At 43.4% G+C, this 14,477-nt stretch overlaps 1 protein-coding gene across 9 annotated transcripts in view; it reads right to left on the bottom strand.

The window, feature by feature from the left end:
- Positions 1-14,477, bottom strand: part of kcnma1a (potassium large conductance calcium-activated channel, subfamily M, alpha member 1a) — a 314,116-nt gene that overhangs the window by 36,000 nt on the left and 263,639 nt on the right. For all 9 annotated transcript variants that reach the window (XM_065012741.1, XM_065012744.1, XM_065012743.1 and 6 more), the window contains exon 19: positions 4,825-4,918. In XM_065012741.1, the coding sequence (XP_064868813.1) occupies positions 4,825-4,918 (94 nt within the window). The remainder of the gene's footprint in view (positions 1-4,824; positions 4,919-14,477) is intronic.

Here is a 14,477-nt window from a genome sequence, read left to right as displayed (position 1 = left end):
TCCGTAATCATGGTAGCGTCCACATTACTGTGGAAGTGTTTAGAAACGTATTGTATTTCTATTTACAAAAAACAAATGACTCCAAAATGACACAATACATTAGTTACCATGAATTTCTATTGGGCACAAAATAATCTGAAACACAACCTTAACAAACAGCAAATGAAATGCATCCAACGATTTGTAGTCACAAGCTTGATGTAGTCATTCCATGCTATGAATACGTGACCAAATACTGTTTCACTACTTTAATACAGTGAATTTGTCCCAATACCTTTGGTACCCAAAAATGGAGGGACTATTCACAAAAAGTGTTGTAATTTCTAAACGTTTCACCCGATATGGATGAAAATACCCTCAAATTAAAGCTGACAATCTGCACTTTAACCTCATAGTCATTGTTTGATTTGAAATCTAAACGTTTGGAGTATAGAAACAAAAGAGGAAAAAATGCTTTACTGTCCCAATAATTACAGAGGGCACTGTATTTGCATTTAATTGCCTTCTCTAAAGAAAAGGCCTGACTGTACAGTAGCCTAGGCAATAAGAGACAGCCCATATCAGAAGAGAAATTGCCCTCTCTCTCTCTCCCTCAGTGTATATTTCAAACAGAGTTGAGTTATTCCAGTGCATCGTTCTGCAGTCGCTAGCTTGGGATGTGTGCTCCCCAATCCCTCTCCAGCAGGCTATGAAGGCAGCCTCTCGCTTTGAAAATTCTACCCATCATGCAAACTGACAAAGGCATGATTTTCAAAAACCCACAGCCAATCTGTTGATCATTATTTATTTACAAAGGCCTTCAGGCAGCAAGTCCTGTAAAAACCAGACTTGATATAGTATACGCTCTCTCTCAGTCTCTCGCTAGCTCGCTCTCTTTTATTCCCCTCCTTGCTTGTAGAGTAAAGTGTCCCTAAGGCTACCTCAAACAATCACTTTTCATTGCACATAAAATCCAACTTGTAAAGCTTATTTAATATATATGGTATCATATATTGACAGGGGCTGGGGGGAGGGGGAGGGGGCTGTGGAGGTGGGCGTTGTGGTCGGCGCTGGGTAATTTGATGTTTTGCTGAGGGCTATGACTTGAAAAAGCCTACACCTAGAACAGAGGACCTGTCATCCGCAGCACCCAAGAGCCAGCAGAATACAGAAGCAGCCCTAAAGCAGAGACAACTTTGACACCGCTTTGAAGCGGTTTTAAAACCAAGTAAATAACTCCCAAGAATTATTATCACTGTAAGATCAAAGCAGAGATGCATATATTACATGGCAAACGGGGACCATCTCCTCTGCAGAGGAGAGAACGAGAGAAGGTTTATTGCTTTAAGTTAGGAAACAAAAACTAAGGAGCCATATAAACCCTCAGTTAGCTGGAAGCGTGCCAATTTCTCTTTCGTTTGTATCAGTTTCCTCTTTTTAAACCCCCTAAGGTCGATGTCCGCGCCTCCGCTGAAATCTTATTAGCATCATTTAAAAATCAAAATATGTCAGTTTAAGCCAGGGATGTCGACCTTCAGCATCTGAGGTGAAAGGTGACAGGGCTAAAGCGGTGCCAGACCATGAGAAATCATGAAAATAGGTATTCTCCTGAAAACGTCTGTAGCGTCCAAACGGTTTGGCCTACAAGCTATTATGACCCCTCTGTGGAAAGACAAGACTCTCACAGTCATTGACATGTTTTGCTCCAGAATGCCCACAAGCCTCACAAGGCTAGTCTGAATGTAGCCGGGTACCAGTTTTCAAAAAATTATGTAAATACAGCGCATTCAGAAAGTATTCAGACCCCTTGACTTTTTCCACATTTTGTTACGTTACAGCCTTACTCTAAAATTGATAACAAAAATATTTAATCCTTAGCAATCTATACACAATAACCCATAATGACATGTGAAAACAGGTTTTTAGAAATGTTTGCAAATGTATAAAAAATGTATTTACATAAGTATTCAGACCCTTTGCTATGAGACACGAAATTGAGCTCAGGTGCATCCTGTTTTCATTGATCATCCTTGAGATGTTTCTACAACTTGATTGGAGTTCACCTTTGGTAAATTCAATTGATTGGACATGATTTGGAAAGGCACACACCTGTCTATATAAGGTCCCACAGTTGACACTGCATGTCAGAGCAAAAACCAAGCCATGAGGTCAAAGGAATTGTCCGTAGAGCTCCGAGACAGGATTGTTTCGAGGCACAGATCTGGGGAAGGGTACCAAAAGATTTCTGCAGCATTGAAGGTCCCCAAGAACACAGTGGTCTCCATCATTCTTAAATGGAAGAAGTTTGGAACCACCATGACTCTTCCTAGAGCTGACTGCCCGGCCAAACTGAGCAATTGGGGGAAAAGGGCCTTGGTCAGGGAGGTGACCAAGAACCCGATGGTCACTCTGACAGAGTTCTAAAGTTCCTCTGTGGAGATGGGAGAAACTTCCAGAAGCCCAACCATCACTGCAGCGCTCCACCACTCAGGCCTTCATGGTAGAGTGGCCAGACGGAAGTCACTCCTCAGTAAAAGGCACATGGACAGCCCGCATGGAGTCTGCCGAAAGATTCTCTGGTCTCGTCTCGTCTGGAGGAAACCTGGCACCAACCCTACGGTGGTTGCAGCATCATGCTGTGGGGATGTTTTTCAGCAGCAGGTACTGGGGAGACTAGTCAGGATCGAAGCAAAGATAAATGGAGCAAAGTACAGAGAGATCCTTGATGAAAACCTGCTGCAGAATGCTCAGGACCTCAGGTTCACCTTCCAACAGGACAACGACCCTAAGCACACAGCCAAGATAATGCAGGAGTGGCTTTGGGACACGTCTCTAAATGTCAATGAGTGGACCAGCCAGAGCCCAGACTTGAACCTGATCGAATACCTCTGGAGAGACCTGAAAATAGCTGTGCAGCAATGCTCCCCATCCAACCTGACAGAGCTTGAGAGGATCTGCAGAGAAGAATGGGAGGAACTCTCCAAATACAGGTGTACCGAGCTTGTAGTGTCATACCCAAGAAGACTCGGGGCTGTAATCGCTGCCAAAGGTGCTTCAACAAAGTACTGAGGAAAGGGTCTGAATACTTATGTAAATGTGATTTCAGTTTTTATACATTTGCAATACATTACACATTTGTATAAAAACCCATTTTTGCTTTGTCTGTACGGGGTATTGCGTGTTGATTGATAAGGGGGGACTATCTGTTCACCCATGTATGAAAGCCGCCCCACCTCCCCCGGCTTAGAGGGTTTTAAACAAGTGGACAAGTAGTACATACAAGAATACAAAGGACTGCTGTTCAAAGGTGCTCTAAGGGGACCTAGTAACAACTCTGTCACAGTAAGCACACTAAAGGATTCCATTTAGTTTTGCTGAGGACATACAGTACACAGAAAAATATACTATAAACTAAAAGACTATGTTTAAGTGAACAGCACCACCCTTTCTAGCACTTGACACAAAGATATGAGAAAACAATCACTTTTGTAACATAATTATAGAATCTTTCACCCACTTGTGAGGGAAACATAGTTCTGAAACAGTCATCCGATCGAGAAAAGCACATATATTTTACTGTGTCCCTATGTATGCTTTCATTGTACTTTTAATACATTTGAAGACACGTTTTTTCAAGATCGAATGGTATATAATGCCTTAAATATATGCTCTTCAGTTCCAAACATTTTGTGACTTGCATGACAAAAAATACACAGCACCATTAGGAGATGTCTATTGTATATTTATAAGACACAGGGGCCTAACAATCACTAATTTAAAAGGGAGTGGAACTACTCTGTGACCCTGTTCTCTCCCATCTTCACCACTGTGCTTCCACCCTGCCACCCCGATTGGACAGCCTCCACTCTCTCGGCATTTTCACGCTGTCGCGTTCCTACCGCTGTCTCTCTCCTCCCGCACAAAAAACAAAACCCTTTTATCTTTCAAAATCAATTAACTGCAGTTTAATTCCAGAGGACAGGATAAAGGGAAGGTAATACTGCAAATTCATTTTTGATTGCGATGATACATCTCACATATGGCCTTAAGTAGCAGAAACAGTAGTCGTAAGGGTTCCCACAATAGATCCCACTGCCCCGGGGCAGAGGAACCACAGGGAGGACTCTGATTGGTTGCTGGTGTCATTAGTGCCAGCGTTGTTTAAGGACTACATGTGGACGGGACTGGAGGGGGTTGGGGGGGTGAAGGGGTGACAGATGACACTTTAAAGCCAGAGGATTTGTTTTTCAAACAGCTCCTCCTCCTCTCACAGACTCTGTCTTTCATGACAGAAATATTTCAGCTCTGCCATTACCCACTGTCTGACAGCATGCCAGTCTAAACACCCAAGCCGTCCTCTCCTTTTCGCACTCTCACTTTCTTCCCCCTCTCCTCTCTCAATCATTCGCTTGCCCCCCCCCCTCCTCCAACCATCCCACCACCATCTACCCGTCTCGCCTTCTCCCACCTCTCACTCTGACTTTCTTACTCTCCTCCTTATTTGTTCCCCGCTTCCCCACCCTCACACTTCCTCTCTATCTTTCTGTCTGCTTCCCCACCCTCACACTTCCTCTCTATCTTTCTGTCTGCTTCCCCACCCTCACACTTCCTCTCTATCTTTCTGTCTGCTTCCCCACCCCCACACTTCCTCTCTATCTTTCTGTCTGCTTCCCCACCCCCACACTTCCTCTCTATCTTTCTGTCTGCTTCCCCACCCCCACACTTCCTCTCTATCTTTCTGTCTGCTTCCCCACCCCCACACTTCCTCTCTATCTTTCTGTCTGCTTCCCCACCCTCACACTTCCTCTCTATCTTTCTGTTTGAAGCATCAAATCAATGTCTTACCTCATCATTTTGGGCGAGTTGTTGGGTGAGTTTCGCATACCTCCGTTCCGCTGCTTTTTCTTGGGCGACAGAGTTGACGGGTGCTCATCTTCAACTGCAAACACATGCAAAGAGTGTCAGGCTATGGACAGACGGGGAGGTTAATGTAAGCTAGAACTGACACGGCAAAGAACACCAAAGCCAACACTCAATCAATCAAACATAGCAAAAAAACTAAACACCAACAACAATAAAAAATCATAGAAAAACAACAATATGTCAGAGTCAGAGAGAAGACCGTCAGAAAGAAAACACATTAGTTAGTAGCAGACAAAGGTCAATTTGAGAAACGCAGGAGAGAAAAAAACACGAAGAGAAAAACCACCTAGTAAGATCTGACAAATTCGCCATCGGCTCACTCCGCCAAAGCCCAACCCCTTTGGTTCTGTTCCTCTGGACTGGGTTCTATAGAGTAGGACTGGATCACTTTAGATCCAGTATGTCCAGTATGTCTTTAGATCCAGTGGCAATCTTTGGATCCAGTCTAGTCTACGTGTGGTTGGACCAACAGCAGTCTGCATCAGTGTGCCAATGCTTTCCAAGGCCAGCCAATATGGGCCATGTGACTAGGACAGACTGTCAATGTCAGTAGGCCATAGTGGACATGACAGAGAAAGAGACACAGAGAGAGACAAAGAGAGAGAGAGAGACCGAGACAGAGACAGACAGAGACAGACAGAGAGAGACAGAGAGAGAGAGAGAGAGAGAGAGAGAGAGAGAGACAGACAGACAGACAGACAGACAGACAGACAGACAGACAGACAGACAGACAGACAGACAGACAGACAGACAGACAGACAGACAGACAGACAGACAGACAGACAGACAGACAGACAGACAGACAGAGAGAGAGAGACGATGGTTCTGTGTGCAATTTGGTTGTTTTGAATGGATGACTAATGTGGCAGACCCCCACCTCATCATTCCAGCTCTAGAAATGGATAGGGTTTTAAAATTCCAGTAACTATACCCAAATTCCCAGGTTTTCCAGAAATCCCGGGTCGGAAGATTCCCAGGAACAGGAGAGAATAAAAAATAAATCTGGAATCCTCCTACCAATTTTGGGATAGTTAACGCAATTTTCCAACCTAGCTACAAAGCACAATGGCTCTTCTATAGGTCTAAGCTCCATGCCACGAGCACTCAGCCAATCAGGACTGCACGAGCATCCCAGAGTAGCCAATCACATGCCCAACCAGCCCTCCAAACAGGACATGATTGAGTAGCCTAGCATTAGCCAAGCATTATAGTAGCTAGATGAAGGTCAAGACAACCCATAGAACTTTAAAATAGCATAAATATCTGAAAGAAATTACTTGCAAACACTCAGTAATCTAGGATGTATTCATTATTATGAACATAAGTTTTAAAGATACTTAAGAAACAAACTTGCTGAGCAAAGCTTTAAAATTAATACTTTTATTTAATCATTCTTTCTCTCCGGCCACCGCAATAAAGTCAGGCAGCACAGTGACGTTTTAGATTAGCTTGATCTGATAGAAGTTTATTTTCCTCTCAGCTATTCCTCACTCTACAGGAGATTAAAACTTTTCTCCCAGCCCAGACAGACAGAAGACTAAGAGAAGAACACAGCTAGAGAGAAATCCTGTAACCTACTAAAGACTTCCAGTTTAGCTAACACCAGTCTGATCTTTTCCACCATCTGTCTGTGAATTCCAAGGGCTTTAAGAGTCAGACACCCAGGCACTCTTTTCATCCACAGCACACAAATGCCAAAGCCACTGTCACTTCAAACCCTGTATTAGTGCTTTGGTTAGAAATCAATACCACAGCATGATATTAATGCAAATCAATGCTGCGTTGCTGCAAGCGCTGACTGCTCCGAGCAACGAGACATCATTTCCGTCTGAGCATCCCTTCTAGACGTTCACCTAATTGCACTAATAAAAGGTAAAAATGTGACTTTGCCTCCTAAGAAAATGCCATTCTCTGACATTTCCACTTCGCAAATGTGGACATCCTGAATAGCTAATATCACAAGAAAGCGCATTCCACTTTACAAATGCATCTCTCTCTAGTCTAATCCAATTTGTGAAAATATCACAGAATAAAATATGTCCCTTCGTTGGCTTATTGTTCTATATTAGTGGATACAGCAAGGCTCATATATCTGGGCCAGTTTCATGTCCTTGGCCTTGTGGCAGATCAGTTCTGTTAAAACGAGTGTGATTTAAGCACAACAACAAAACTGAGATAATCAACAATGAAACAACATGTTCTGCACTGCAGCCATGGAGATCACAGCTTGTGTGTGACTGTTGCTGTACCAATGCCATTACGGTACATTGAAAACTAAACTGCTATCTACACAACAGTCTCTCTGAGATTGATACAGCAGACTGTTGTTGGCTCAATTCCCCTATCACCACACCACTTAAATATAACAACAATTAAATCAAAACTATGCAAACTTCTCAGGGCATTTACAAAAATGTAATAAAACAGTAACGGATTGTATACATTTCTTAATGTGCAGGTGGACTAATGACTAGGTGTTCTATCACTACACCAGTTTCCAATAACCCTCCAAACACATCCACTAGCCCTACTACATAGCAGCCACACACACAGCACTGGGAGTTGCATTAGTGAGTGTATGAGAGCTGCCTTCATGCAAAGCAGAAGCAGTGGTGCCAGCGGTGGTGGGATTTACAACTAGCAGCAGCTCAGTGAAACCTGCATGCAGGCAGGCGACGGACGCAGGGTGACAGTACAGGACAGTACAGGGTGTTAGGGACTGACAGGGACTGATGCATCCTGCTAAGGGGGTCAACCTACAGGCCCTGCTGCTGTGGCCGTGCAGAGATGCGTTACTGGGGTGGTAACAGTATTTCACCGGCAGGCTGCGGGCCCGGCTCAGCCTGCTCTGTTCAGCCAGGGCCCTGCCCGCCGTGTCACCCCTGCCGGAGCCTGAGGTACTGATGCGGAATCCCCCATGGGGCCCAAGACCCACCCCTGGAGGAAGCAGGCTTCCTTTACGGTTATTAACGAGGGGTATGGCGGTGACCTCTCCCTGGGGGACCGGGGGGTCCTGGTGGAGGGAGGGGCGAGGCAGTGCTTGGGGGCGCATGGCATTAGAGGTGATGGTGGAGGGCGGCGAGGTGCAGTTGGCAATTTTTATCGATCGGTTTTGTAAAGATGATCTAACTTCATCCTTCACTGTCAAACAATGGAGAATAAACAGAGTGAAAAAGATAAGCTGGGGAGAATGAGGTTCCTAGATAAATAGAATGGTAATGGTATTTACTTTACAATTTATCTTGTGCCGTGAAATATTCAATTGAATGCAGCTTGTGTGTTAAAAAAATCTAGATGTTATTATATTCAGCAGATATATACATTTTAGGATAAATGTTATGGATTACATTTCTGCTTATTTTTTTTAAACATGTACAGTAAACATGCTAATACGCAGTTACAAAATAAATCATTATTAAAATAATCTTCTATAAATGATTAATAATTTCCCCTGCATGTGAATGAATCACTAAATATTTTAAGGGGGAAAAGTTCATGTGAATTTCATTGTTGGACCATTTATTTCCCCCTTGAAGATGACTTGAGAAGGGACTGAATGTGTGCCATGAAAGCAGCCATCATTTTCTCTGTAATTGACGATGACACCTCGGTTTTACTTAGCACCACTTAGGCACTTGGCATACGCTTAAAATAAAATGTTCAATATGACATTTGCTTTGCCATTCCTAATAAACATGAATTAATTAAAAGCTGTTTCTGCTTTTTTTTCTCCCTCTCATTCCATTTTACTACACAGCGTGTTAGAACAAAGCAGTAACACAGCCTGTCTGAAAATAGTCAGGCCAAATGACTTTCCCTCTATAGGCAAATGTAGAGGACGTATCCCCATAATACTCTTACAGTATTGGTAGATGGGAATTCACATTTTAAAACCACAGTGGAATGATTTCTATTTGAATTCTCGGAACACACAAAGAAGAGAGGAAAAGAAAAGAATGGAGAGGTACAAAAGTAAAGCAAAAAAAGAAAGGAGGAAAAGAGGATAAGAGGAGGGAAAGAGGATAAGAGGAGGGAAAGAGGAGGAAAAGAGGAGGGAAAGAGGATAAGAGGAGGGAAAGAGGAGGGAAAGAGGATAAGAGGAGGGAAAGAGGATAAGAGGAGGGAAAGAGGGAAAGAGGGAAAGAGGATAAGAGGAGGGAAAGAGGATAAGAGGAGGGAAAGAGGAGGAAAAGAGGAGGGAAAGAGAATAAGAGGAGGGAAAGAGGAGGGAAAGAGGATAAGAGGAGGGAAAGAGGATAAGAGGAGGGAAAGAGGAGGAAAAGAGGAGGGAAAGAGGATAAGAGGAGGGAAAGAGGAGGGAAAGAGGATAAGAGGAGGGAAAGAGGATAAGAGGAGGGAAAGAGGAGGGAAAGAGGATAAGAGGAGGGAAAGAGGATAAGAGGAGGGAAAGAGGAGGGAAAGAGGATAAGAGGAGGGAAAGAGGGAAAGAGGATAAGAGGAGGGAAAGAGGATAAGAGGAGGGAAAGAGGAGGAAAAGAGGAGGGAAAGAGGAGGGGAAAAGGATAAGAGGAGGGAAAGAGGAGGGAAAGAGGATAAGAGGAGGGAAAGAGGATAAGAGGAGGGAAAGAGGAGGGAAAGAGGATAAGGGAGGGAAACAGAATAGCTGGTCTTCAAAGCGGAGGAGCGCAGGGGAAGTGTTCTCTTGTCCTCCTGCTGGTTAGTCGGTTGGTACAGTAGGTTGCTAGGTTGTTGTATGTGTGGTGGTCTTGGCCCCCCCAGGGCGCTAAACAGAGGTTTATCCCAGCCGTCAGCTGCCTCCTTGATTTACGGTGCGCCACCGATAGCTCCTGGATTCATCTGGCCCTTGTCAAACATGCGCAGCATTAGAGCACGTTCACACACCCTGGCAGGTCCACTGTTCACTCAGAACAGCCCAGACGGCAACTGTCCCTACCAGAAATGCTAATCACAAGACGGGGCGATCACGTATGCAAGCCCCCATCAGGGTCCTATGCAAATCACAGATAGGAAAAGACAGCAGGGAGAATACTGTTGAAGGTATTGTTGTTCGTTTATTGTATCTGAGCTAAGTTTGATGTGTGTATTAATATTAGGGTTACAGGTACATTGGTATCATAGTATTTTGGGGTATTTTTTGCTATGTGACATTATGGATTATTATGGTTTGTATTACTAGCATTTATGTATTATTCATATTCTTTTATAATATTGTTAGCATTAATATTATCATTACAGCTATTTTTGTTATGGTATCATACAGTACTTCTGTAGTTATGATAAACACAGAAAGCAGTGTATTATACAGTAAGCATCTGAAATGGTTATTAAACTGTAGGATAAAAAAACTGAAAAATAATGTTATAACAAACAAACAGCATGGAACATTCACATTATCTATATGAAACAGGACAGAAATGAGTACATTTGGTCAATACTATACTTTATACTGAGAGATTTACCTAAATTGCAATCTGCTTTGAACCGAACGCCGGTCTCTTTTTGACTTCCCGTTATCCCTGGTGTTGTAGCGCCCTCTGCTGCTAGACGCAGCACAATACAAACACAACTGTATTGGTCTGAACATAACGTCATCAAGAACAAGAGCATGGATCTTAAATCAATTATTACAAATATACTGTATGTTCAGTATATATAAAGGACATATGTTATACAGTTAGGGAGGAATCTGTTTTGTACTGAATTGGCTAGGTCAATTAGTGAGAATATAGTTATTATCTATGCATTTCTGATGTAAAAAGTAAGGGGGGCTTATAAAATGACAGACATGAGATTCATTTACACATCATCACTGTGGACAAACTCTGTTATTATTGTCAAGGAACACGGCATCAATTCACATCATGTACAGCAGAGACTTTAAGATGGTAGCTTAGCGTTCTAGAACTGAAGGGGAGAACAAAAACCAAAACAAAGCATTGTATTAATACTCGGGGGGTGATATGGCGAGGGGACTACAGTATTATAGGTCTAAACACGAGGAGGGGTTTGGGTGGGGGTGGTCGCAGAAGCAAGGATGGGGAGGGACAGAGAAACACACTTACGTGATCTGACATATCCATTATACTTATATTTGGCTGAGGAGAAGTGCAAGAGACAAATGACAGGTTACATGGAGGAAGAGAGTGGTGATGTTCATGATGAGAGTGACAGACAGAGACAGACAGACAGAAAAGACAAACAGAACTGAGAGACAGACATCCCAGACAGACATCACGACAGACATCGCAGGCAGACATCACAGGCAGACATCATAGACAGATATCAGACAGACATCATAGACAGACAGATATCAGACAGACAGATATCAGGCGGACAGACATCACAGACAGACAGATATCAGACAGACATCACAGAAAATAGAGATCAAATGATTTAAGATGGATGTAAAATGAAGTAAAAAGAAAATGGTTAGACAACAATGAATCAGAACTACTTAAACACATTGGTGATCGCGCAAAATGTGAGCTGAATGGAGAGAATAGTGCAGAATGGTAAAAGAGGAGGCTATGGATGGGGTGAAGGAGTTGAATGAGAGAGATGGACTGTATGGCCACAGAGAGAGCGAGGAGAAACAGGGGAGGGGATAAAGTTGTGCTTCTGGAAATTGAAACAAAACTGTGGCACTGTGGGATGTTATCAAAATCCTGTTTTGTGGTTAGGAATCATTTTCAGACGAGCTGAATTGAACTCCCCACTCCTAAAGTAGCTCAGCAATGTGCTGAAGTTTTCCCCCTTACATTGAATCTACTCCAATACTTTTTTTTGTTTTTTGTTGAGCTATCATGGAGCTATCGAGAGTTTTTCTTTAAGACTATTCAATTATAAAGTGTTCCGGGGAGAGTGGAGAGAGAACGAACAACACACAGAACGGACGGATGAGCCCAGACTACAGACTGAACAGAACACACACCAAACCCAAACAGAAAGACAGTCACACAAACATCTACCCTCTCCCATACCTCCCAATAACACACACACTGAGGGAGGGACAAAGAAACACACACACCACTGTCTGGACAGTAGCACCCCTAACCCACCATAGTTACTAAGTGATTCTAAGTTAGCCATTTCAGAGTACTTCACAGTTCAGAGGAATAAATCTTAGATGAAGAAGTGGATATAGTAATTTGTATGAAGGAAACAAGGCAGGGCTCTGGTCAAAAGTATGGCACAATATATAGCAAATAGGTTGCTATTTGGAATAGAGTCAAAGGGAGAATCTCCTTTTCATACTCCTCGTATCCTTCTCAAAACCCATTGGATGAGAAAGACAGAGGTCCCTCTAGTCGGATCTTCTCCTCCAATGGGTTTTGAGAAGGAGGCGAGGAGAGAGGACACGAGGAGTATGCAATGGATATTCTCCCATAGACTGAACTAAGCTAGCCTAGCCCTCCCTGCTCTGCTCTGCCCTGCTCTGTCTTCAACAGTAAAGGTCACAGCGAAGGCCCAGGGCTGCCTTGTGACACACACCCTCAAACAGGGACCCTCGCTGGCCCTGGCATCTGTCGCTATCGATCTACCTGCGTCCGCAGAGGCGGCAGGCTAACTGGCTAGCATCTGAGGGGTAGAGCGACGGAGGAGCGTGGAGGGCCACAGAGGGGGGAGGGGGGAACCAAACTTGCCTGGTGGACAGGACCTGTCAGGGCAGGTTTTGGTGATGGACCAGCAGAGCCAGGGAAATAAAAATGCTAACATAATTTCCACGTCAGGCTGGATAAGGATCGCCTGCCGCTGAGACACACACACATATACCCATCTCCCTCTAAGTCAGACACAGACTAGCCACAGCCTTATGTCTCTGGTTCACAGCAGACAGCCCAAGCCCCAACCCTCTGGCTCCAGGCCCAAACCGCTTCTCCTGTCCCCAACCCTGCCCAGCAACCCCAACCCCAGCTCCAACTTCAGCCTAAACCTCTTCTCCTGACCCTAACCAAGCATCCCCAGCCGCCAGACCGGAATCTTTGCCCCAGATGGTCCCCAGAAGTTGAGACAAACAACGCCCTGAGAGACCAAAAACAGCGTGTCCCAAAGATGACTACACCTGCACAAGGTTTACTTCCTAGCTGAATCACTGCTCTTACTTAGGAAGGAGCGCCCCCACTTCAGACGTAAGACACGGCTATGTCTTCTATTAGCCCGTCCATGTATATTTCAATTGGAAACTCTGCATAATGTGTGGTCTAAATGTAAAGTGCCTCGCAGATTCACTATTCAAGAAGAAACCAGTTGAAAATCAATTTCAGATGTGAATGAAGTCATCGTGGTCAGAGACATCTTATCCACTCTGAAAGAGAAAAACATGGAAAAAGACAGAGGAATTCCAGCGATAGTGATCTCTAACTCACTTTGTTCACTGAAAAATAGGTTTTGTTCAGAGTTAAAGGGGAAATCTGTAATTGAAATAACAAAGGAAATCCCAGCCCCAGTTTCGGTAAAAAGTTTAGGGATGGGGCTGGAGAAACGTAACAACTCTCAAATTCATAGACATGGATGTAAGGACTGACCATCCATGATAACAAAATGATTGTATTAACAATGTTTTAAAGGTGCAATACGCAAAAATCGCAACACCATTTCCTGGTTGCTAAAATTCTAATAGTTCGCCTAATTTCAATTAATGTGACAACACAAGCAATTGTAGAAAATCATTGTGCTATCTAAACCACTTGGAAATATATTTTCAATAACCAAATATATTGTATTTTCAGCTGTTTGAAGCTGGTGTACAAAATCCAAAGTAAAATACCTTAAGAACGGGAAGCATAGAAATAGCGCACATAGAACAGATATACTGCTTCTTAGGCTTGTTTTCAATGAGAATGTATATGTGAATTTGGTCGGGTCGCCCAAAACATTACATATTGCAGCTTTAAGACTATATAGTGTTTGCTTACATTTTCTTTGTTTATAAACATTGGAGTAAAACAAGCTTATATTTTTGGTTCTGATGGGGGTACAACAGTTGAACTAAGCTCATGAGGCATTTATAAATTATATTCTTAAAAATTCAATGGGTGCACACCATTAATTTATACATTGAGTGTATAAAACATTAAGAACGCCTTCCTAATATTGGCTTGCACCTCACCCCTTCAACCCTCAGAACAGCCTCAATTTGCGCGGAGCATCGACTCCACAAGGTGCTAAAACCGTTCCACAGGGATGCTGGCCCATGCTTCCACAGTGTCAAGTTGGCTGGATGTCCTTTGGGTGGTGGACCATTCTTGATACACACAGGAAACTGTTGAGCATGAAAAACACAGCAGTGTTGCAGTTCTTGACACTAAGCATGGCGCCTGGCACCTACTATCATACCCCATTCAAAGGCACTTAAATATTTTGTCTTGCTCATTCACCCTCTGAATGGCACACATGCACAATCCATGTCTCAATTGTTAAAAATCCTTCTTTAACCTGGCTCCTCCCCTTCATCTACACTGATTGAAGTGGATTTAACAAGTGACATCAATAAGGGATCATAGCTTTCACCTGGATTCACCTGGTCAGTCTATGTCATGGAAATGTGTTTATAATGATTTATACACTCAGTGTAAGTCCAAAAAATGGATGTA

The sequence above is a fragment of the Oncorhynchus nerka genome, linkage group LG28 (genome assembly GCF_034236695.1).
Source record: "Oncorhynchus nerka isolate Pitt River linkage group LG28, Oner_Uvic_2.0, whole genome shotgun sequence".
NCBI classification, from domain to species: Eukaryota; Metazoa; Chordata; class Actinopteri; order Salmoniformes; family Salmonidae; genus Oncorhynchus; species Oncorhynchus nerka.
The sequence above is the reverse complement of the archived record's forward strand: the minus strand, read 5'-3'. Positions and strand labels throughout refer to the sequence as shown.